Here is a 24,952-nt window from a genome sequence, read left to right on the forward strand (position 1 = left end):
GACGTCATAGGACATCCATTCAAGTTGACCGTTGATTCGTTTACTCAGTATTTTTATTACAGAGGGCCAGCGCACCTCTGACCGAACACGCTGAGCTACCGCATTGTGAAAGCTAATAAGCGCCATCAAACAATGAAGAGTTAACTGGATGGGGCCAAGCTACACCTCGCAACTCATGCTGACAAATGCGTGTGGGGCAACTGTAGATCATTCGACAGACGTCCAGTCAATCCTCCGAAGGGCAAGAGGCAAGACGGCCACCGACTCCGCCCCAAGCGTTCAAGGCAGTAGCAAGCGGGCGGCCGCAGGGCAACTCCCGTCGTGCCTGAAATACCCCGGCCCGCCCAGTGGCACACTGACGCCCCCTGACGCTGAACACGAAACACTTCCGGAGCCCTTTAATCTGGTGTTGAAGCAATGTGCGGAAGATTGTTACATACATACCCCGAAGACGACACAAGAATTAAAGCACCTACGGAGAAAAAATAACATGTACTAGCCAAGATTTTCATTACGTAGACAGATGTGATTTTAGAGAACATGTGAACGTTTTGTGTTGGATTTTGAAGCGGCAAAGAAGCATCAGATTGAGAAGGAGCGACAGATTGGAGGGTGGTGTCACGAGTAGTATTAGCCCATCATCCGTCCTCTGTAGTCATGAGTAAATTTATTGGATGAGATGAAAAAAGCACTGGAATGCAGACTCTCTGTAGAGCAATTCGGACTTTAGGTGACTTCTGCGTCCCCAGCACGTCTGCCTCGCATGAGATATTATGGAGTGTGGAACGTGGAATAGTTCCGTTCGGACTTAAGATTTTACGCATTGACCGAAGCTCAATTTTACTGCTGAAGATTAATTAATTCACACTCTCTTAGCCGGTACTAACAACCGAGAATGATATGAAAAAATAATTACTAATGTTTCCTGAAACATTGATGCTAATGCAGGAAAGAAGTTCCTTATCGCTTCGCCATCGTTATATACACTAAAAACTAAACTCCGCCCGAACAGGCCTTGGAATGCCCAACGGTAGCGACCTGCCGCCGTGTCATCCTCAGCCCACAGGCGTCACTAGATGCGTATATGGAGGGGTATGTGGTCAGCACACCACACTCCCAGCCGAATGTCAATGTACGAGGCCGGAGTCGCTACTTCACAATCAAGTAGCTCCTCAGTTTGCCTCACAAGGGCTGAGTGTACCCTGCTTGCCAACAGCGATCGGCAGACCGGATGGTCACCCATCCAAGTGCTAGCCCAGCCCGACAGCGCTTGACGTCGGTGATCTGATGGGAACCGGTGTTACCATTGCGGCAAGGTCATTAGCGTTATGTACACTACCTAACAAAATAAAAAAAGTGACACCCATAAGACAATATTGGATTCAATGTAACTTCGTATATCTACAACCCATCTACGGGTGTCCAAGGTATTAGAGTTGCATTTCTCTGTGGCAAGTAGAACTGCCACCAGAGTTCGTTACTGTTGTTGGTGTGTAGTATTGTTAAAATGCTCCGTAGGTGCTCATGAACAAACTCAGATATTCAGTTATTACTGTGAAAGACACAGAGATGTTGCGTATTCATTGAGTCTGAAATGCTGCTCATTGTCGTTCTCTATTTGATCTACTGGTCGAATCGTGCATCACCCAGAGTTTTGAGGCATTCGCCCGTGATAGTGATGTTGGACGGCATTGGAATGTCAGGGCAGCTATACTATCGTCAAGATTTCACTCGACGACGTCTGATTGCCACAATGGAGCGTAGCCGTATTGTGCAGCAATCATATCGTAAACCCAACACATCTGTGCATATTATCGAAGGACAATTAAGGAACTCTCAGCAAAATTTTGTGTCGGTTGATGAATGGAGTCGCGCAGTGACGAATCGCCGTTCTTCACTGCCCCAGGTGACCATCGTAGGCGAATATGTTGGCAACCTAAGGAGAAGTTCCATCCTTGCAACAATTTAGTGAGGCACAACTATGTTACTCCCCATGACGTGGTGTTGCGAACCACCGGGTGTGACTTCAGGTCATGGCTAGCTGTGACTTGGGGAGCCCTCACGGTTCAGCGATTCCTGACGGACATCCTCCACCCTCATATGTTATCTCTCACTCAATGGAAACGTGGTTATAGTTTCCAACACGACAATGTATGTCCACACACGGCACACGTCTTTATTAACTGTCCGTGTGATGTTGAGGTGCTCTTGTGGCCAGCAGTATCCTCAGATCTGTCTCCGATAGAACGGGGGCCACCTGTGATGTCGACTGCTTCCCAGTATCATGATATTAAGAACCAGTTACAACAGTTGCTGGTCAGTCTGCCTCAGGAGAAGATACAAAGGCTTTATCATACTTTTCCTAACTGAATTGCCGCGCGGTGTAGCCTCGTGGTCTTGGGCGTCCTGCCACGGTTCGCGCGGTTCCCTCCGTAGGAGGTTCGAGTCCTACCTCGGGCATGGGTGTGTGTGTTATCCTTAGCGTAAGTTAGTTTAAGTTAGATTAAGTGGTGTGTAAGTTTAGGGACCGATGACCTTAGCAGTTTGGTCCCATAAGATATTACCACAAATTTCAAATTTCAAATTTCTAGCTGAATCCGTGCAGACATTCAGGATGAGCAGGTGCAACTTCATGCTGACAAGTGGGTTCATATTGCCAAGTTGTTTGTGAATTTTACTCGAATTTTTAATCATTGAAATACTTCACATACCTTCTCAGTCCATGAAATTTCCCCCTGCCTTCCTTGGTACTTCACTTGTTTGGTGCGGGCAGTGTATATTAAAATATAGCTTCCTGTAGATCGTTAAATAATTCATTACGTGTTCGGCCTATTCCATCTTCTCTTGAAACAGTTCAACTCAAATAGGTTGTACTATTCGCTGATTGCATATTGCGGTGTGAAGGTATTTTTGCAATTCCAAAGGTAATTGGAATGTCAAACGAAATAAATCGTATTTAGATTATTGCTGTGAAACCACCAGAGAACATCGGTCCCTGATCAACCGCCGATATTTTGGAGATGGATTTCGGGTACCCCGTACAGCTCACAAGGGAATGGTCCATTCTGACATATCGAAACCTACCCTGGTATTTTATACGTAGAAAGAATACAGAGGAACAAAAGCAGTGTCAAAATTTTAGCTGCTAAGACGCACTGCAAGTAGTTTTAGGAAACATGTTGAGGGCACTCATTTTTGCAGCGTAAAGTACCGCGCATAGAGTAGTTGGTACAGCCCTTCCTCCCTGTGTGCATACTTACCTATTTCAAACACCTAAACTATACAAAAAATGTCCTGTACTTTACATACCTGGAATAACTTGCAGGTAATATCGACAGCTAAACATTCGTGAAGATAGCTTGTAAGAGGGTAATCGACTACTCCATCTGCCTCTGAATCGCGTAAACTTTGTTCTGTGTGGTATTTTATCTGTTTGTGTATCGTGTTCTCTCAGGCGGAATTGGGGACCAGCCTAGCATTTGCCTAAACGAGCATGGGCGACCGCCTAAACACCACACCAATCATGGTCGATGTACCACCTCACGTTGCTAATCCACCACACGGGTTCGACCCGTGTCTGTTGACTTTCCTGTCTGCGCATTATGTTAAAGGAGCCCATATACAGGGTGAAGAAATAATACAACACCTGGTGGTCGGCCTGCGATTAATGGCCAAAAAGATATCTAGGAAAACCTTGTTTCGCCAATAGTTTTAATAGAAACGCGATTTAAAGACGATGCTCTGGCAACGCTGTAACTGCGTGTGGCGTGGCCAAAAACAGATAGCATGAGCTCTGCGCTGTGCTGGAGCTGTCCTATTAGTTCAGCGAGACGAAGCGGTGCTGTGGGGAACGGATATGCGGCTTTCGCGCCAATTATTTTTTTCAGTTAAAACGTGAAATAGTATCCAATTAACACCTCCACAATGCGTATCTTGCGTATGTCTTTCTACTACTGTTATCTGTGCTGTATTTAAACATTAAAACAAAACATGAACTTCTTACAGACCTAACCGACCATTTTGTTTCGTCCATGACACAAATCAAGCAAACAGAAAATAATAGTGGATACAATAACATCGTCTGTATCTAATGAGATATAAAAAACACAATAGGTAGGCTACACTAGATAGCACATTATACTATGCACAATAATTCCATTCTGTACGTTTGACGTTCAGTCTTATCCTCAGAGTATGCAGACACAACAGCGCCTTTCTTAGCAATCATATACAACCGCTCACTTAACGAAAGGTCTGTTCCTAAAGACTGGAAAGTAACAAAGTCACACCAATATTCAAGAAAGGAAACAAGAATATCCCATTGAATTACAGACCCATATCACTGACCCCATTTTGAAGCATATACTGTACTCGAACATTATGAATCACCTCGAAGAAAATGATTTATTGATACATAACCAACACGGATTCGGAAAATATCGTTCCTGTGCTGAGCGCTGTCGACAAGGGATCTCAGATCGATTCCATATTCCTAGATTTCCAGAAGTCTTTTGATACCGTTCCTCACAAGCGACTATTAATCTGATTGCGTGCGTAGGGCGTATCGTCTCAATTGTGTGACTGGATTCGTGATTTCCTCTCAGAGAGGTCACAGTTCGTAGTGATAGACGGTAAATCATCGAGTAGAACAGAAGTGATATCTCGTGTTCCAAAAGGTAGTGCATAAGCCCTTTGCTGTTCCTAATTTACATAAATAGTCTACGTGATAATCTGAGCAACCCCCTTAGATTATTTGCAGATGACGCTGTAATTTACCGTATAGTAAAATCATCAGATTGTCAATTCCAATTACAAATTGATCTAGAGAGAATTTCTGTATGGTGTGAAAAGTGGCAAACAAAGAAAAGTGCGAGGTCATCCACATGGGTACTAAAGGAAATCCGATAAATTTTGGATATACAATAAATCACACAAATCTAAGGGCTGTCGGTTCGACTACATACCTAGGAATTACAATTACGAGCATCTTAAATTTGAAAGACCATATAGCTAATATTTTGGGGAAGGCGAAACAAAGACTGCGTTTTGTAGACAGAACACTTAGAAGATGCGACAACCCACTAAAGAGACAGCCTACATTACATTTGTCCGTCCTCTACTGGAATATTGCTGGGCGGTGTGGGATCCTTACCAGGTAGGACAGACGGAGGACATCGAAAAAGTTCAAAGAAGGGCAGCTCGTTTCGTGTTATCACGCAATAGGGGTGATAGTGTCTCTGATTTTATACGCGAGTTGGCGTGGCAGTCACTGAAACAAAGGCGGTTTTCTTTGCGGCGAGATCTATTTACGAAATTTCAATCACCAACTTTCTCTTTCAAATGGGAAAATATTTTGTTGACACGCACTTACGTAGGGAGAAATGATCATCTTAATAAAATAAGAGAAATCAGAGCTCGAACGGAAAGATTTTAGTGCTCCTTTTTCACACGCGCCATTCGAGAGAGGAATGGTAGACAAGTAGTGTGAAAATGGTTCGATGAACCCTCTGCCAGGCACTTAAGTGTGAATTGCAGAGTAACTACGTAGATGCAGGTGTAGATGTACGTATACGCACAAGCAACGTTCACTTTAGAGAAGTTTTTCAAAGCGACCACCTTGCATTTGCAAATACTTCACCACTCGCTGGCTCATACTTTGCTGGACTCTACTCATCACACCTGCATCCACTATTGCTGAAGTGTCATTCACGCGAGCTGCTAGGTCCTGTACATCCTTGGATGGGACACTATAAAATTTTTCCCTTAAGTGTCCCCACAAACAAAAATCTGATCGATTTAGGTCCGGGGAATTTGGAGGCCAAAACGTTGAACCTCCACGTCCAATTGATTTCCTTGGGGAATAAACATTTACGTAGTTATATTCATTCCAAAGGGTGGCGGTGTACCGTCATGCTGAAAAATAGCTGTAGCCGAACATTAAGTGGAACGTTTTCTAATGCAAAGGCGAAGTATTGCAAAGAAACGTACGCTGCAGGAGCTTACTGAACTTGTCCGGTAACAGGCAAGGGCCTGGAAGCATCTCTCCCACGATTCCAGCCCACATCGTTGTGCCACAGCGTGCTTGAAAGTCACGTTCATGGGTAATTTGTGGGCTCTGCTTCAGCCAATAATGCCTGTTCTGGGGGCTTGAAAATACCTTACGACTGAAGCTAGGCTCGTCATTCCATTCAAGTTATATATAAAATGTTCGTTATCTTCCACTGGGTGCAGAATCCATTCACTAAACTGTACTCGTCGAATGCGGTCTTCTGGCCGCTGGTGTTGAGTTAACACGTAATGATCTGAGTGCAGTTCTTCATCGTGCAACAGCTCAACAACTAGTCTTTGACATATCTGGAACTGCCTTGCGACATCAAGGGTACTTCGTCGAGGTGACTGGTTAACGGTTTCAAGAAACGCATCCTCTGTCTGTGGAGTACGTTTTATTCCTGGACGATCTATGTCCATTACTGCGGAAAAATGTTACCGTTTACCCGAAGGCGTAGCTCCAGGTGACGAAACATATTCTTACCGGCATGATACCTTTAAGGGTATCGTGCAGCATACGTACGAGCAACAATAGCAGCAGTAGTTGCGTTATCGGATGCACCCAGCACCAAAAGCATATCGACGAATTCATTGTTTGTGTACTATATCTGCCCCCGTCGGAGGTTAGAGTCCTCCCTCGGGCATGGGTGTGAGTGTTGTCCTTAGATTAAGTTATATTAAGCAGTGCGTAAGCTTAGGAACCGATGACCTCAACATTTTGGTCCCATAAGACCTTATCACAAATTTCGAATTTGTACTCTACCGGAAAGTCTCCCTACATGAACTAGGCAGGACCAATTATGGTTGTGCGCGGTTAGTAGACACACGGGTGCAGTTTAGTGGAGTTCACTGTCATGTGACAGAATATTTTCTTGTGACAAAATGATTTCCTTCTTCTAAACGACGAGATCTAGCGCACAGAAGCAACCCTAGCTACATGGTGGATGTCTGCTTGATGTCCCAGCAGACTGCTTAGTGAGATACGACGGCTGGTACGGTAGTACGGTGTGATACAGGTTCTAAAGATTCCCCTGTACATTCTTCCATGCGCCGCACTATGTGACCGTTGCCAGCTCCTCGTTTTCATACATTTGTTTTCAAAACGCACCCGACCTGATTTTTGAAGATAATGTTTGGTCTTGAATCTGGGTGAGAAATCGTATGCAGACCTCCAAGTGCGGCATTGTTTCTTCACCCTGTAGATTAAGTAGACACTATTTTGAAAATTTAAACGTAAACACTGCTTTTCTGCACACGTTTACAGGTCAGAAATTCGCCATCCTTGAGGAGAAGACGGTGCTGTCGTACATCCTGCGCCACTTCCGCGTGCAGACGGTGGAGAGGCTGGAGGACCTGAAGCTGATGGGCGAGCTGGTGCTGCGGCCCTTCAGCGGCGTCAAGCTGCGCCTGTGGCCGCGGTAGGCCACTCGAGCCGACCGACCACCAACAACCGGTCACCCGCCGCTGCGCCCTGAAAAACCCAACACAGACCTGCCGTTACTGTCTTATACATTTCAAACGTGGTATCAAGTGCATATCTACAGAGGTCACCATGCGTTACCTCAAACCACATCTCATTCCTCGACTACTGCAATTATTATATTTACAACAAGGACACATTATGTTAATAAAATCTACAGCAGCTGTCTGTTCCACTTTTCATCTCTCAGCAGCCTGCTCCTACTAGCAACCTTCATTCAAGAAATGATGATACACTCGTTGTTCGGAGGATGGTGAATTACTGCCAGCCGCGACGGGTAGCCGCGCGGTCTGGGGCACCTAGTCACGGTCCGTGCAACTTCCCCCGTCGGAGGTTCGAGTACTCCCTCAGGCATGGATGTGTGTGTTATCCACAGCGTAAATTAGTTTAAATTACATTAATTAGTGAGTAGGTTTAGGGACCGATGCCTGAGCAGTTTGGTCCCATAAGACCTTACCACGAATTTCCGATTTCCAATTACTGCCGCTTTATTTTAGTGTGCCTTCTTCATCACACAAACTTTTACTCGTGTAACACGTCAGTGCAGCTCTAGCGACCTACCAACCTCGTCGGGGCAGTGGGCCTGCTGTTTCTCTTCAACCCAAGTAATGTAGATTTATAACTGGTTACTATGGTGCTACAGTTTCATATTTGACATGGGCAAACTTTGGCATGCATTAGTTTAGTGTCACTGGCTCCTGAAGTAGGCCAAATTATTTTGGGTGAAACCTGGGTAAAGGTTGGTTTACCTTGCAACTGAGGCTGACGTGTTACAAGTTCAATTATCACAGTTTTGCAGTGCTGCACAATGTTAAAAATTCACAAACTTCTACATTCCGCTGTTAACGGTTTCGGCTACTGTCATTTTCAGATCCGTTAAAGAAAAAAAAAACAAGGTCTAACCAACTAAGTTCAATGTGCTGACGCCAAGTATAAAAGGCCTCATGCTACATAAAAAACAAAAAATATTTACATGATTAACAACCACGTATATCATCCATACGGACCATAAAATATTCTGATACCTGACTTCATCATAAGCAGTACGGAAGAGAAGGTCTTCCCTTCAGTACTGCTCTTTGTACACTCAGTAGTAGTAGGTTGCTTCTAATAGTCCTGTGTCGTTTATTCATATTCATGACGTGGTCTACACATTATTTAAGTAATAACAAAGGTAATGTGGTGTCTTAAACCATTTTAACCCTTATCCGTGAAGAGCGTCCATGAAAGATGGTCCATGACTGGAACCGGTTGATATTTCGGTTTGAAATAAAAGTAGCTGATGATCAAACATGCATTTTATACATCCTTATTCGACCCCCAGAGAAAAAAGGCCAATGAGGTCGAACGTTGTAGATAACGGCGACGAGCGTCTCTTTCATTACCGTCAGCTTCGGCACACAGAAGAATAACGTAGATGTTTTCTGCACACGTGTACTCAGTCAAGTTGCTCTAACACCCACAGACAGGTATGAGGCTGGAACCATGTCAGAGAGGTAGGACAGTCGTCAAGTTACAATAGTCGTTCCGATATAGGCACTCCTCACCGTGACTGCGCTATTACATACCTTCCTAGCAGACATACTGTTGTAGCAGGGGAACGGTACGTTTCTGGACACGGATTCTGATTCAAAATATTGTCTATTAAGTCCACTGTACAAGTCCTAGAAGTTTGTGACGAGAATTTCAGAGTGCCCTATATGTTTATTACGTCGTTTTAATAGTCTTAAAATGCACTTATTTAATACTTAAGTCAAAATGAGCAACGTGTGAGTTACGGGCCTAACTCGACAGTAATTCTAGGTGGGGGAGGAGGGTGGCGGACAAGATATGCAAACTTAGTCAACAGTGAATGTGAAGTAAGAAAGGAGACAGTGAGCTGATATTGTAATGTAGAAAAGAAGGAGGAGGTAGGGTGAAATAGAGGAGAGAGTGTAATGGAAAGACATTATAAGAGATGTAACTTTTTTATGTTACTTCTTCAATGACTTCGTATTGTTTGTGGTTTCCGTTATTTATCTGCTCACTAAGCAGCTGCTTATTGAGTGCTAGTGCTTTGTGCATGTGGTGGATTTCCCGAACAGTAAGTGGTTTGTGTGATGCTCATGTGTCCTTCTGTTGTGATTAGCCAAGGATATTCGTGTTTAAGGTGGTCTGCAAGTGTTGAGTGGTTTGTACTGTATTTCCACGTTCTTATGTGCTCTTTATATCTTACGTCAACATCCTGCTTATCATCCTGATTTAGATTTTGTTACAATCCCTGTAGTTCAGCTACCAGGTGCAGACTGTTTGCATCTGTTCGGTTCTGGTTTTAGTTTTCGTATATTTTTCTGTATTATATTATTTGTTCCGTAGTCGACGTTTACGTCCTGTTTTTGAATGTGTTACGTAATTCGGACGTGAGTTTGTTGTGGTAAATCTTTGTTTGGCATTTTCTTGTGAATGTGTTACTTGTATTACATTTACCATTGTTTATATCTGTTTCTTAATGTGTGGTTTGGTTCGTCAGTTTCAATTTTTTGTTTATTTATTTTGCCTTTCACTGTTCACAACATTCACTCATCTTTACCGCTCCTCCCTCTCCCTCACCCCCCTCCCCCTCCCCACCCGCTCCCCATCCAACTAGTGTCTGTTTAGGTTTTCAGTCTCCATGCCACTCCTCTACTCTACAAAGCACACATATGACAAAACAGAGGCGATCGAGTCGAAACCAATACTAGCAGTTAAGTTGGTGACAGTACTTATATCGACCCCAATATTACTGTATTGGGAGTCAGCCCGTAATTATGGTTAACAGTACATGCACAACTGATCTGAAAGCGTTGACAGTAGCATGCGTTTCCCTTGGTCAGCACTGTACATGTTTACTGCAACGCCAGCGCCTGTTCTCGATAAGGGCCAAGTGCAGTTGAACAGAACACAAACAATCAGTAGATATGATGCACTGTGTCGTTCTTCGCGTCACGGATTGTGAAGTGCTGAAACCAGCGCGAGATAAAGCGAAAAACTGTAGTGACAAACGTAGGAATGCGTCAAAACGGTGCAAGCAGACGATTTTTCTTGATGTATGGGGAAATTGGACATAAAAATCTGAAGTAAAATCACACCTCAACATCTTTTGTAACGAACAGTTTTTGGATCTGGAAAACACACTAAAACCGTAAAAATGTTGTCAATGTTGTTCATCGCTATAACTTATTATGTATGGTGATATAAACATGTACAGTGAACTACAGAGATATCAGAGTTGTATACCACTGCTATAAATGCCAATATTTAAATAATTTATTTCCAATCTAGAATTTTGAATATTATTTACCTCAGCAAATATACGTCAATAAAAATAAAATAGTTATTTAATCATTTAAGAGAAGTCTCTAATTAAAATGACAAAATGAACTGATCAGTATAACTTTGCGATGATATATGAAGAGACCGATATTCAGCAAAACGAATTATCGTACCATTAGAAACATAACAAGACATACACTAATATTATTTTTAAAATCTGTCATTTATTATTGTTAAAAGAGTGTCAGCCCCGATATCGCCGAGTAGCTTGTTTGCAGTGAGTGTTTTAGGCACCACTAATGTGAAGATGCGTAAGTTTCAAATAAAGACATTCGTTGAACAAATTTTTAAAGTTATCATAAAGCCCTAAATTTATCGATTCTTTCAATTTTTTGCAATCATTTTCGCTCAGAAGACGGTTCGCAATAGAGTTGCAGACTTTCATCGTGATGTTGCCTCCATCCATGATGAATTTCATACATGTCAAAGAAAATCAACTGTTGCTGCAAAAGACATTGCTGCCGTGCGCAGTGTGATTGAAGAGGATCTGCAAGTGAATTATCGCGAGACAGAGGCATCTTTGGACATACCGTAGACAGTCATTTAGATATATCCTTGTAAGTGTCTCCAGAAAAAGTGGTTTGGTTGCGCAGCACTTGTAGTAAAATAATCGTTTATTTCTTACTTATTTTGTGCACTTAGTGAGCACCACCTTAGCTGATCGAAGACTAAAAATACTGAATCGTACCCAACAGTTTGTTTCTCAAAAGCCATCTTTGAAATCAGGGAAAACTAACGAAAACACCGCATAACCCTTCATCACAGCGATGCCAGTCTTCACACGGTAGGTCAAATAATTGATTATTTTAAGGAGGAAAGTTTCGAGTTAAAGTCTCACTGCTGGTATTTTTTCACGTTTGTAAAGACTTCTTCTTCCACCATAAATCAAATTAAACTGCTAAACATGGTATATATTAGGCAGACTATAAATAACTGTAATAGAGTTATGAGGAAAGGGCTGTATTGTGAACAGGTGTTTATTGTCATTTTATGTTGAGCAATTATTTGTTGTCAACATATGTTGAGTAGCTACTATTTCTCTGTTATCATTTACCAGAGCAGCAGTCTTCAGAGCCTTCAGAAGGAGTGAAACTGTCCACAGTTACTGGTTGTGACGCTACCACAAGGCATGATCACAGTCTGCGACATCATTAGTATATCTCGTTCGGATTTCTCACTCTATATATTTTTGTGTCAAAACAGGTCAGTTTTGTTACCCGCGATACTTATATGTAAAAAATAGGCTTATCTTCTGTTTGTCGATCACTGTTTTTTCTTATTATTTCACATCCAGTTGATATCATTTCTCCTAGTTTTAGAGTCCACCTTTAACTGAGCTACCAGTTTCACTGTCATATGACTAGAAATGATCTGAAGATGGTCGCCGTTGCCAGAAATCCGTCATTAAATAATAAAAGAAGTGATAGACAGAAAATAGGACTACTTTTCTGAGTATTTGTAACTGCGACGCATGCGCGTGTTCTACATCGTCGGCGACGTTTTCCGTTACACTCTTCTCGGATGACGTGCAGGTAAACTTCAATCGCCGGCCGGAGTGGCCGTGCGGTTCTAGGCGCTGCAGTCTGGAGCTGAGCGACCGCTACGGTCGCAGGTTCGAATCCTGCCTCGGGCATGGATGTGTGTGATGTCCTTAGGTTAGTTAGGTTTAATTAGTTCTAAGTTCTAGGCGACTGATGACCTCAGAAGTTAAGTCGCATAGTGCTGAGAGCCATTTGAACCATTTAAACTTCAATCAATAATACGTAGCTTGTGGAAATACATAGGATAAATAGTAGGCTTATACGACAAGACAGTCAGAGGACGTTCTGTAAATATTCGATGGCTGATGAAAATTAAGTGATATACTGGACTTTGTAGATCTGGAGTTACGAAAATTTTACACGGTTCGGATCACAAAAACCTACATTTTCCAATAAGAAAACGTAAATATCAGCCATTGGTTGTAGTTTGAACAAAAAGACAATGCACACGTGCGATAACATTTAAATATAGCGATGAACGAGCAGACTAGTTAACGCAATGCTATTAGAACGCTACATAGCTCCAAACATGCAATCAGAATTATTAATCGCCAGGCAGACGTAGAGACGACGTATAACTTGATTGAACGGTCGGGGATGAATGATTACTTGGCGCCGCTGGAGTACCAGGAAGAATTTACTCAATAATGTCGCCGTGAGACTATTTATTCTTAAAGCGGAGTATTCCAAATGATGATTCACCACAGACACTGTAGTACAGTTGATGATTCAGGTGAATAAACAAGGTCGCCGCACAAAATATTATTCACTCGCTTAGATGGGCGCACTGGTAGCTCTGGAGAGTTGTAGACTGAGTTGAATAGCTACCACGCGTTCGTATCACTCTACAGCAACAGCCTAAGCCACGGTGTTAAGTGGCAGTCGGTTGTATGGTATTAGCGCATTGGCGTGGGGCGACGAAATAAAACGGTAGATCGTGTATGGATGTCCTCGTGACCACACAGTGAGTCACCTAATCCGCTTTGTTACTGTAACAACGCTAGCTCTTCAACACGTGTACAAGGAATCCTCTGCCACTTGTAGCCGCGTAATACGGTGTACGAACAGTGATGGTAAAACGGTATCAACCGACGGACCGGGACTGTGCTGTACGTCTTATCAAGTACAGTTGGTTGCCAAACCGACGGGAACTGTTGCTGTCGGGCAATCTCAACAAGTATCTAAGAGATTATTGCGAAGGAAACTGCATATAATTGACGTTTGAATTCGAGCACTTCGCAGTGTGTCCTTGATTACAGCGGCACGTTCAGTGGTCGAAACAGTAGCTGACTGGATAGCGTAGCGTGGACGGAAGAGACGAAATTAAGCCTCATTTCAAACGCTGCAGGGCGATGAAATCAAAAATAGCTCAATGAGGCTTTTAACCGACTATATGTAGAGGTTGTTGTTTAGGCCGGAAATGATTCTGTGATGTATTGAGTGTCTTCGTACCATGACTGTTCACGCATTAGCTAAACGTGGAAAAAAAGGATTGCCATTTCTTCTACAATTTCATGATGAGATGATTTTGGTACTCACGTCGTCCAAGCTGATAAATGCCGTGTCTCAGGGCTGTACACAGCCAAGGGTTGAACAAAAATATGAAAATGCAGCGAGAATTGCATGCCTGAACATAAATACAGGTGGTAGCCAAGCAGCAGGTTGTGCTGAACGACACCTAAGCAATGGTCTCAACACGTTGCAAGTGCCAGTCGAGCTCAGAACAATGTTCTGTGTAGTTGTGAGTGCATTACAGGTATGTCGGAGATAAATGAATTCGAATGTGGCTAAAGATTTATACCGCACAGGAAGATTGGTAAACTTCGTCCGCTAGGTCACAACGTAGACGAAAGAGTGTGCTGAGTGATCGTGAAAGAGGGATTGTGACGAAAAGTAAGAGAACGACAGCTCCAAAAGTCGCAGAACTGAATTTCGCACTCGCAAACCGTGTAGCACCAAACCAGTAGAGAGTGGGCTCCGTAAGCTGGAAATTGCAGGCGAGTTGGATTTCCAAGACGGAAATGACAGTAACTGCAAACCGTAATGCCGAAGCCATAAATCCTGGACTGTGGAGCAAGACATTAATTTGGTCGGATGAGTCTTGTTCCACACTGTTTCCTGTTTCTGACCAAGTTTATGTTCCATGAGTGAAAATATGGCTGGACAGCCGTATCATGGTATGGTATGGGTCCCATGGCTACTCTACAAGATCGCAATTCTTCCAAGAATTATGTGACCACTTTGGCTGATCAGGACCGACCCACGTCACAATGTTCGTTACACAATGGTGATGGTGATCCTGTGTTCCAAGGCGAAACGACGTCTGCGTCTGATTTTGTGAGCACGATGATGAATCGTCGCATCTTACCTGGCCACAGTAGTTATCAATTCTTAATGTAACTGACTCTTTGTGGACTACTTTGGAGCGGAGAGTGTGTGATTGCTATACCACCACCATCATTACCTGAACTTGCCACTATTTGGCAAGAATAATGGTATAACATTTTCTTGAAAACCGTACGGGACCTCTATTTATCCGTTCAGAGACGACTGGAAGCTCTTTTGAATGTTGAAGATTTCCTGCACCTTACTGGACATGCTAATGTGCTGTGTTTTAGGTGTATCTACAGCTTCGTCCACATCCAGTAAGCTGTAGATCAGACGAACCGTCACTAACACTACTGCACCAAAACTGGGCCGAGAAATGCTTCGATCTCAACCCCACAGAAATTTTTGAGAATATTTTGAATAGCGGATGAAACGTTTCAATCAAAATATTCATAATTTCGAAGCTCAACAGGACCTAATAGATGAGTTGGGTGATCGGACAAAGCTTGCCTGATGAAACACGTGGACCACCTACCTCAGCAAAATAAGGTCATTATCAAGGCTGGAGGTGGTGACATCTGTTTCTAGCGTATTGTCTCAGGGGATAGGAAGTTCTTTGTCCGGTGTGCTAAAATTCCTATGAGCTGTAGCATCTGTCGCTATTTCCTAGGAGCAGTAGTTCGTAGCATTGAGGAGACCGTAATTTTAACTTGGCCTATATCGCATTTGAATGATGTCAAGCTTTTGAGAAATAACGTTTGGTAAGAAATCTTCACGGGTTATCAGCCGAGGGTGACGTCGTCTTCTAGTCGCAACGTTTCAATGCATTGCGTATCCATCATCTTCAGACTTCTCCTGAAGATGATGGATACGTAATCCACTGAAACGTAGGAACTAGAAGACGACGCCACTCGGCTGATAACCTGTGAAGATATCATAGCTGAAATACGCCGAGAAACCCTGCAATCGCATATAACGTTTGGTATTCTCTTCTCAAGTTAAATAACTACAATACTTTTCAGTTTATTTCTAGTCGATACCCAGTTTGTGAAATCTGTATTTAACAATCGGACGAGGCAGCTGGACTCTCATTCTGGAGGATGACGGTTCAAGCCCGCGTCCGGCCAACCTGATTTAGCTTTCCCTTGCCTTCCCTAAGTTGCTACAGGCAAATGTCAGAATGGTTCCTCTGACAGTAAGGCCGATTTCCTTCCCCATCCTTGAATCAATCCGAGATTTTATTCCGTCTCTGATTACCTCGATGTCGACGGGACGTTAAAGCCTAATCAACCTTTTTGTGTTTAAATAAGTCCGACCCAGGGAACAAGGGTATAATCGAATTTTCTTTTCTTTTTTTCTTTTTTAGGCAATCTGTGTTATATGATATGTATAAAAGTATGTATAAATTTTTTTACATGCACATTTTCTGCACTGTGAATGCTAGCTATGCCCATAGAAAACAACAACGCAAAATCAGAGGAACGAGGACTTGGTGACAACTGAAGGGCAGCAGAGTTGAGAGAGGAGTAATGGCGTTCGTAGGACTGGCCAATGATACGAGGCAAGAGAGGCAAAGAAAGTCGGCCATTGGTACAGATATAAACTGAATGTGCGATCTTATATTAATTAAACTGGTAAATTTGAGCATTTAATACCCATCCCGTCTCGATTTTCCTCTAGAAACTCCCTATCTCTGTCTTTGTCATCGGCTCTGAATACATTTCAGCTCTACGTTTCAAGCGCAAATACTTCTTCCTTTTATCAGGTATGAACAGCCACCTCGCAGTGGCCGCACATCAAGGTTCTGTGGTTGGCAGCGGCTGGACACAAGGCACGAGCGGGCCGAAGCCTCTTTGTGAACAGATTATAGTTAGATATAACACAAGTTTCTGAGACTCAGTGTCATGTTCTTTGGGAGCGCTGGAGAAAAGTGAGTCTCTTTAGTCATCCATTTTTCTTTAAGTAGATCCTTCCAGTGCGTTGCGGTGCACTGATCATGACTCGCTGCTGAGAGAATTGATTTTGATTGCTGTGTCTTACCATATTTACTTATCATCATCATGATCACAAGTGTCCCGCCCCGAAGGTATATTTTCCCGTAGTATCTCTCCTGTCTTTAGCCATCCTCTTCAGATCCATGTAGTTTTCGCTTCCTTTGATGTCGTCTATAACCTTTTATCTCCTCCCTCCTCTCAGTCTTCTCTCACAAACAAGTCCTTCCAAAGCGCCTATCAACAAGCACTCTGTCTCAGCAAGTATCCCATCCAGTTCTACTTCCTTTCTTTTCTAGCTTGCATCAGTCTTACCCTCTCACTAACACTTTCGAAAGCTCTTTTCTCACCCATTCTTTCTCTCCACCTTATCCTCTCTATTCTCCTCCACATCTCAAATGCTTCCAGCCTTTTTTCATCCCCTCGTCTCAGTGTACGTGTTTCTGCCCCAATAGAGCGCCGCACACCAAACAAAACACCTGTCAAACCTTTCCCTCAGACGTTTGTCTAGTTTGTGACGTAATAATCTCCTCTTTCTATTGAACTCCTCCTTCGCTACAGGAATGCGAGTTTTCATCTTTTGAAGTGATCATACTTCAGGGAGACCTAAATCTCTAATGTCGACGCTGTGGAAATGAATGACGTCAGACTGGACACTCAGACAAACTTAGCACAAAACTATTCCCAGTTGCAAAGGACTCTGTCCAACAGTTAGATGGCTTAGCTATGGGGGTCCACTATTAGTTCAATTTTGGCTAAAACATTCGTGCCGCGTGGAGTGGCCGTGTGGTTTGAGGCGGCATGTCAAGGACTGCGCGGTCCCTCCCGTCGGAGGTTCGAGTCCTCCCTCAGGCATGGGTGTGTGTGTTGTTCTCAGCATAAGTTAGTTTAAGTAGTGTGAAGTCTAGGGACCGATGACCTTAGCAGTTTGCCGGCCGGAGTGGTCGTGCGGTTCTAGGCGCTACAGTCTGGAGCCGAGCGACCGCTACGGTCGCAGGTTCGAATCCTGCCTCGGGCATGGATGTGTGTGATGTCCTTAGGTTAGTTAGGTTTAATTAGTTCTAAGTTCTAGATGACTGATGACCTCAGAAGTTACGTCGCATAGTGCTCAGAGCCATTTGAACAATTTTTTTTTAACCTTTGCAGTTTGGTTCCTTAACAAGTCACACACTCAAACGTTCATTGACCATTTTGAACAACATTTTTTGGATAAAGAACCTTTGAGTGCAAATATTAACTGCTGGTTCAGATATATAGGTGATGTGCAGTGTATGTGGACAGATGCTACAAGTCACCTCGACAAATTTTTGCAGAACTTCACACTCAACATAAAAATATTCAGTTCATTATGAAGGTTTTCACCATCGACATCAGTACATAGGCACATATTGTTTCAAAACTACAGCTGCAACTACAGTAATACATTCTTGCCCAGTAACACACAGTTACACCCAGTAACACATACACATACCGCTTTCGACTCACTGATGCACCGTCTCATGTCTGTTCCCATACCAAAAGAAGATTTCAAATCACAGTTAGACACAACAAATTGTATTGGCTCAATTGCTGACTACAGTCTTGTCCTGAATGAACACGTCTTGTATACAAAACAAAAACAAAATGATACCCCTCCTCTGTGCTGCATCTGCTGACTCTTCCGCTGTCTTCAGGAAGATTAGATTAGATTAGTACTTGTTCCATAGATCATGAGTACGGCACTTTGTAATGATGTGGAGCGTGTCAGGTTAATAAAAGGTGTCTACACAAGATATTACATTACACAAAATATTACATGACACTGAATATTTTTAATTTTTTTTGTGGGGGTTGGGGAAATTACCCACTTATTATATCAAAAAATTCATCTAATGAGTAGAAGGAGTTGCCATTAAGAAATTCTTTTAATTTCCTTTTAAATGCTATATGGCTATCTGTCAGAATTTGGATGCTATTAGGTAAGTGACCAAAGACTTTCGTGGCAGCATAATTTACCCCCTTCTGAGACAAAGTTAGATTTAGCCTTGAGTAGTGAAGATCATCCTTTCTCCTGGTGTTGTAGCCATGTACACTGCTATTACTTTTGAATTTGTTCGAATTGTTAATAACAAATTTCATAAGTGAATATATATATTGAGAGGCTACAGTGAAGATCTCTAGCTCTTTAAATAAGTGTCTGCAGAATGATCTTGGATGAGCTCCAGCAATTATTCTGATTACACGCTTTTGTGCAATGAACACTCTTTTACTCAATGATGAGTTACCCCAGAATATGATGCCATAGGAAAGCAGAGAATGAAAATAGGCATGGTAAGCTAATTTACTCAGATGTATATCGCCAAAATTTGCAATGACCCTAATAGCATAAGTAGCCGAACTCAAACGTTTCGGCAGATCCTCAGTGTGTTTTTTCCAGTTCAACCCCTCATCAATGCATACACTAGAAATTTTGAATATTCTACCTTAGCTACCGATTTCTGATCGAAGTTTATATTTATCAATGGTGTCATTCCATTTACTGTATGGAACTGTATATACTGTGTTTTCTCAAAGTTTAATGAGAGCCCATTTGCAGAGAACCACTTAATGATTTTCTGAAAAACGTCGTTTACAATTTCACTGTTAATTCTTGTCTGTTGGGGAAGTGGAGCAGAATAATACACCTGTAATTTGTATCACACAGCATTGAATCCTCTAACTGTAGAATTTCGTACTACGTAAAGAACACCACAGCACTGTATATTTTCAATAGCAGAGATAATACCCAAATACTAGCTAAGAGTGTGGTATACAAAATTACTTGTCCTGATTGCGATAAGTTTTATGCTGGTCAGTCAGGCACAGATACATCAACTAGGCTGCCTGAATATGGGCGCAGCTGGAAGTTGCAGTATTATGACACTACATTTGCTTAGCATGTAATGAGTGAAGACCACAACTACCAGCCAGTCACTTCTCCTTGACCTCGCAAACAAAAGCAAAAATTCAACTGCTGGACGCTCTGGTAATCAAAAAACATCTAGCCTACAGTCGTGATTAAATCTTAAATGATTTAATTTTAAATGACCTCTTCTAAACTTCACACTATCGTCTGTTTCCCAAATTTCACACTATCGTCTGTTTCCCATTACTTTTCACTGTATTCCTCCATTTTCCTGCATTGATTCATCTCTTTTTATTTTATTCTGATTGTACTTGTACTTCAAATACTCTGTTGTTTCAGTTGTTAACTCTTTCTCGTTTTTGATTTCTGTATCACCTTCCAACTGTAATACTTCATTGAAGCAGTCTTGTCAAGTACAAATTTTATTTTATTTTACTGAGTTTGTTTACTCAATGTGAAATGTTATAAGGGAATGTTTTCTGAGTTTAGTGTTAATGTTTCTTTTCTGGTTTGCTCCCCTTATGTTTATTTATTTTTCAACGTTTTATCTTCTTAACTGCATACTGTAAAAGAAAGACATTTACTGTGTGCCTATCCCTCAGTCTAAACGAGTAAAATCTTTTCCACTGTTGTTTACAAACATTGTAACTTCTCTGACGACGATATTCAGTTAAAGTTTAATGACGGCCTTGTATGCGGTTCAAAATGTCTCTGAGCACTATGGGACTTAACAGCTCAGGTCATCAGTCCCCTAGAACTTAGAACTACTTAAACGTAATTAACCTAAGGACGTCACACACATCCATGCCCGAGGCAGGATTCGAACCTGCGACCGTAGCGGTCGCGCGATTCCGGACTGAAGCCTTATATGCGGAAAAGCGATTAATCTGAATAAATTAATCGTGTAGAACATACACAATATGTTGCTGTTCATTTATTAATATTTAAATGCTCTTACTTGGCTGATAACAAATTGCCAATATCCTTCCTACGCCCATCACCATAGCCTTTGTTTTTGTTATATTGATTCTCAGCCCATATCCCACATAAGAGTCACTTATATCTTTTAGGATTTCACTGACAGTTCGGTGACTTTCTGCCACTAATACTGTGTCATCAACAAATTTTATACATCCATATAAGTATTTCACAATAATGTCTTACAGGTATAAGTTAAACGACAGATTAAAAAGGCAACAACTTTGTCTAATATCCTTTCCAATGCTGCTTTTTTCCGACATTTCACTTCTAATCCCTTTTCTCACTTTCTGCTGTAAATGTAGATTCTGTACTATTCGTCTCCTTTTCTAATCTGCTCCTTCGCTCTTCAAAACGCCCATCAGCGTCCTTCGTTGACCTCCGTCGAAAGCTTCTGTGATCAGTAAAAACAGCATAAAACTCTCCACCTTTCTCACTGTACAGGATGTGGCAGAAAAACGGGTCGATTTGGATATACCGAAACAGCGTGAGGATTACATCGTAAAATATTTTTCAGTCAAAACAACGAAACCCCTGCGTATTTCCGTTTCATTCACTTTTCATGTTGTGAGAATGATGTCTTACACCGGTGCCCAACACTGTTACGTTGACACTTAATCAATCTGCTACGTAACTCGTTCACGGCACGATCAGGTATCTGTATAGGATTTTTTCTGTTTTCTGCACGAATGGCGCCTTTCCGTTCCGCAATTGTTTGTCTACGTCTGCATACACACTGTATTTTAGGAAGGCCCCCCGGAGAAAGCACTCACAGACCGATTCGTCGGAAAATCTGGGAGGGTCGCCGGCCACTGTGGCCGAGCGGTTCTAGGCGCTTCAGTCCGGAGCCGCGCGACTGCTACGGTCGCAGGTTCGAATCCTGCCTTGGGCATGGATGTGTGTGATGTCCTTAGGTTAGTTAGGGTTAAGTAGTTCTAAGTTCTAGGCGACTGATGACCTCAGAAGTTGAGTCCCATAGTGCTCAGAGCCATTTGAACCATCTGGGAGGGCACAAAATGTCTCCATTCCTTGAAATTAAGTGGTTGCCAAACACTCTGTGCACTGGTGACGTTGAAATTTGAGCATGATACGTAGTACCATCTTCCTGAAACAAATAACATTTACTGTTCAAGAATCAGGTACGAGGGAAGAGTCAACCGTGGCAGCCTAGCGCTGAGATGTGACTGTGGTTGCTCGTCCATGTTGACCCCGAAAACAGAAAGGGCCGATAATGCCCACTGAAGAGATAGCGTTCCACACTGGGCCACTGATGGAGTTCGTGAGGATTATCCTCGTATGAGTAACGGCAGTTTTGTTAATTAGCGTAACCACTGAGACGAAACTGTGCCTCGTCACTCATCCTTAGCAAATTTAAGAAGCCTTTATTGTCCGCAATTCTAGTCAGTAGTTCAACAGACAGTGTCATTTCGCTTTTCATAATCACTTTCACATATGTATTGCACTGCCTGTACCCTCTACGGTTCCAACTTTAAATCACCACTTAATATTCTGTTCGTACTACGACTGGACATTCCAAATAATACCGCAGTTTAGTTTACAGAACGCTTTGACCTATAGATTACAACAGTTTGCTCCTCCTCTGTTCGTTCCCTCAGCGACAACTTTTGGGCTTACCTACCAATTACAGTTTAAGGGCACTTCCTGTTGCTTCAAACTTTTCCACCCATAACCTGATTGCATGTGGCGATGGTACAGGATCATTTAGTCTCAGGTTAAAAATGACGACATTGCCGTCTTAACAGCAGCAACACAGTCACCGTTTTTCTAAAAGGCCTTCACAGCCACAGCATGTTGAGGTCCGCTCTAGCGCCTGATCTCAGCAAATGATGGACCTACCTGAAACGTATTACAGACATTCAGTGCTGCTGAATAATAACATTCCGCTTTTAGAGACCAATTGGAACAGCCCGTTTTTCCTTATCCTATGATTCTTAACCGGCCAATAGCCTATTTTGCTCCTCTTTCTCATCTAAATTCGAACTGTTCTTCCCCAGTTCATCTATCCATCTTATCAAATTACCTAATTAGCGTTATTTTTTCTGTTACGAAACATTACCTAATTTAAAAAGAGATGTAGACCATACAGTTTTGATTATTTTTATTTATTCCTTCATTGAGAGACAAACGATTACCTATGAACATTTTATGAAACGAAGTATCAAGCAATGACGCTATGAAACCATTGAAGTTGGAGGATCATCTGAGAAAGTGTCACCCTGATGAAACAGTCGAAAGATTATAGATACTTTCAGACGCTTGAGGAAAACATTTGAAAGAGACCCGCGGTGAACACTATGTTCGCATCGACATCACAAAGACGATGATGTTTTGCAGGCTTCTTACTATATCTCGTTGCCTACAGCAAAATCTGGAAAACCGTACCTTATTGGGAATAGTTATATTTGCCAGAGGTTCCAGAAACTCTTTTACACGAACCTGCTAATAATATAGTTGAAAGAATTCGTTTGAGCAATAACACAGATCAAAAACGTATTGATGAAAAGAGTTACGGTGTTGAAAGCTCATGCGTAATTATCTCCGAACACTCCATTTGGACATACAACTAGATGATTCAGCTTTAATCAACTTCAAATGACATTGAATAATTATGTAGTCATAAGTTCGTTTTATTATGGAGCAAATAATCCATGAAGAATTGCTCGTTGCGAGTACTGTAATAACATACACTAAAGATGAATCAATATTTAATGTCTTGAAAGATTATTTAATGGAAAAAGCAATTCCCTAATCAAATAGACTAGTGTTCTGTGTCGTGTCCTGACATAGGTGGGTGAGGGAGAAGAGGAGTTACTGGTCAGTCTGCGCTCCCGAGCGGTACAGAGCAGAAGGCAGAAGGACAATTCACAGTGAAGGCATTTTGAGTGTTTTCCTCTATCTAACAATGGTACAGGCATTTACTAGAAATGCAGTTGGTGAGACTTGGTAGGGAACTCGTTGTGGAGACTCTTGGACAAACAAGGTTTTGAAATATTTGTTTATTCCGGACAGGACTAACTAATACACTGGAGACTAGTTCTAAGATTAGGAAAAGCATGAATAACACTGTTACAACAGAAGCCAGTGCAGGAGTCCCAGGAATGGATGCTAACCAAAGTAGCAAGCACTAGCAGCATCTTAAGACAACAACTTAGTTGTAACACAAAACATATTGAATGTGACCCTGTTCACTGAGTCACTCCAAGTGAGAGAGCAGACTTACGCGGAGTTGGACCGAGGCTGGAGTCGATGGACGCGGATTCGGCGCCCATATCTTCTGACTGAGTACTCCGCCAAAATGCGGACTCTAGAGGTTTTAAAGAGTGGCACGGGAGCACTATTTTTCCCACTAAAAGCCACCCAGCCAACCCCGGAGGTCTCTTGCAGGCGCCTGCGAGTCACGGTTTAGTTAGGTCCCCTCTACAGCTGCTAAGGCGAGGATGTTAACGCAGTTGTACTAACTAAGTCCGTATTTGGTATCAGCATTGTTCAGCTGAAAGCTAAACGTAACTGCTCTGCCAAATAAGGCTTGTAACATTATTTTTATACGTCATTTATCCCCGTCCCTCGGGATGCCCGGAGTAGGGACTGCTACGTCAACAGTTTTTTGGCGTTTTCGCTCTCTTTCTAACCCTTGTGGGCCTACTGACGTTGCTGCTCTCAGGGCTGGTATCAAGGTGGGCTTATACGCTAATAAGGGCCCGTTACAATGTTCTACAGTTGCAGCCTACCACAGCGTATAGACGACATATGAAGTTACATGTTAATTCCTTGAAGGATAACTAGCGCCCTGGGGCCGCATCTGGAGGCGTCTGCATTTTCGCAAGGCTCTCCCCATACGGTTTACTTCATGTAACAACATCTCTCCTATTTTCGTCTGTGCTCAAGCATCGTCTCTGATTTCAAGCAGCTTCAAGGTAACACTACAGTGGCAGGAAGAATGAATATATTACAGCAGAACTTAAGGCGAAGGTAACTTCCACGAGGTGTGTCTCTGCCCACTAAAATATCTCAATGAAACTGGCATCATAGAATGAACTGCTGTAGTATATTACAACAGGTAGTAAAGAGATACGCAAAGAGACGAAAAGAAATGATACTTTTATTCAATAACAGTAACTTATGTTTCCCTGGACAGTACAAAAGGCGGGACACTGTTTGAACAACGTGTGTGATCACCACGAACAATAATGCTTGCTCTGCAACGTATGCCGTAAGCTTCATATGGAGTTCTTGTAGCAGAGTGATAAATGCCTCCCCCACCTCGGTTGACAACTGCTGGATAGTCATTGGTGGACGTGGATGCTTGCTCTGCAACGTGCACCTATGTATG

At 42.5% G+C, this 24,952-nt stretch overlaps 1 protein-coding gene across 1 annotated transcript in view; it reads left to right on the forward strand.

Moving 5' to 3' along the window:
- Positions 1–7,657, forward strand: part of LOC124805072 (cytochrome P450 4C1-like) — a 111,862-nt gene extending 104,205 nt beyond the window's left edge. Inside the window, exon 12 of the mRNA XM_047265499.1 lies at positions 7,313–7,657. Within this exon, the coding sequence (XP_047121455.1) occupies positions 7,313–7,470 (158 nt within the window). The 3' untranslated portion in view covers positions 7,471–7,657. The remainder of the gene's footprint in view (positions 1–7,312) is intronic.
- The last annotated feature ends 17,295 nt before the right edge of the window (positions 7,658–24,952 follow it).

This window comes from Schistocerca piceifrons, chromosome 7 (genome assembly GCF_021461385.2).
Source record: "Schistocerca piceifrons isolate TAMUIC-IGC-003096 chromosome 7, iqSchPice1.1, whole genome shotgun sequence".
Lineage (NCBI taxonomy): Eukaryota > Metazoa > Arthropoda > Insecta > Orthoptera > Acrididae > Schistocerca > Schistocerca piceifrons.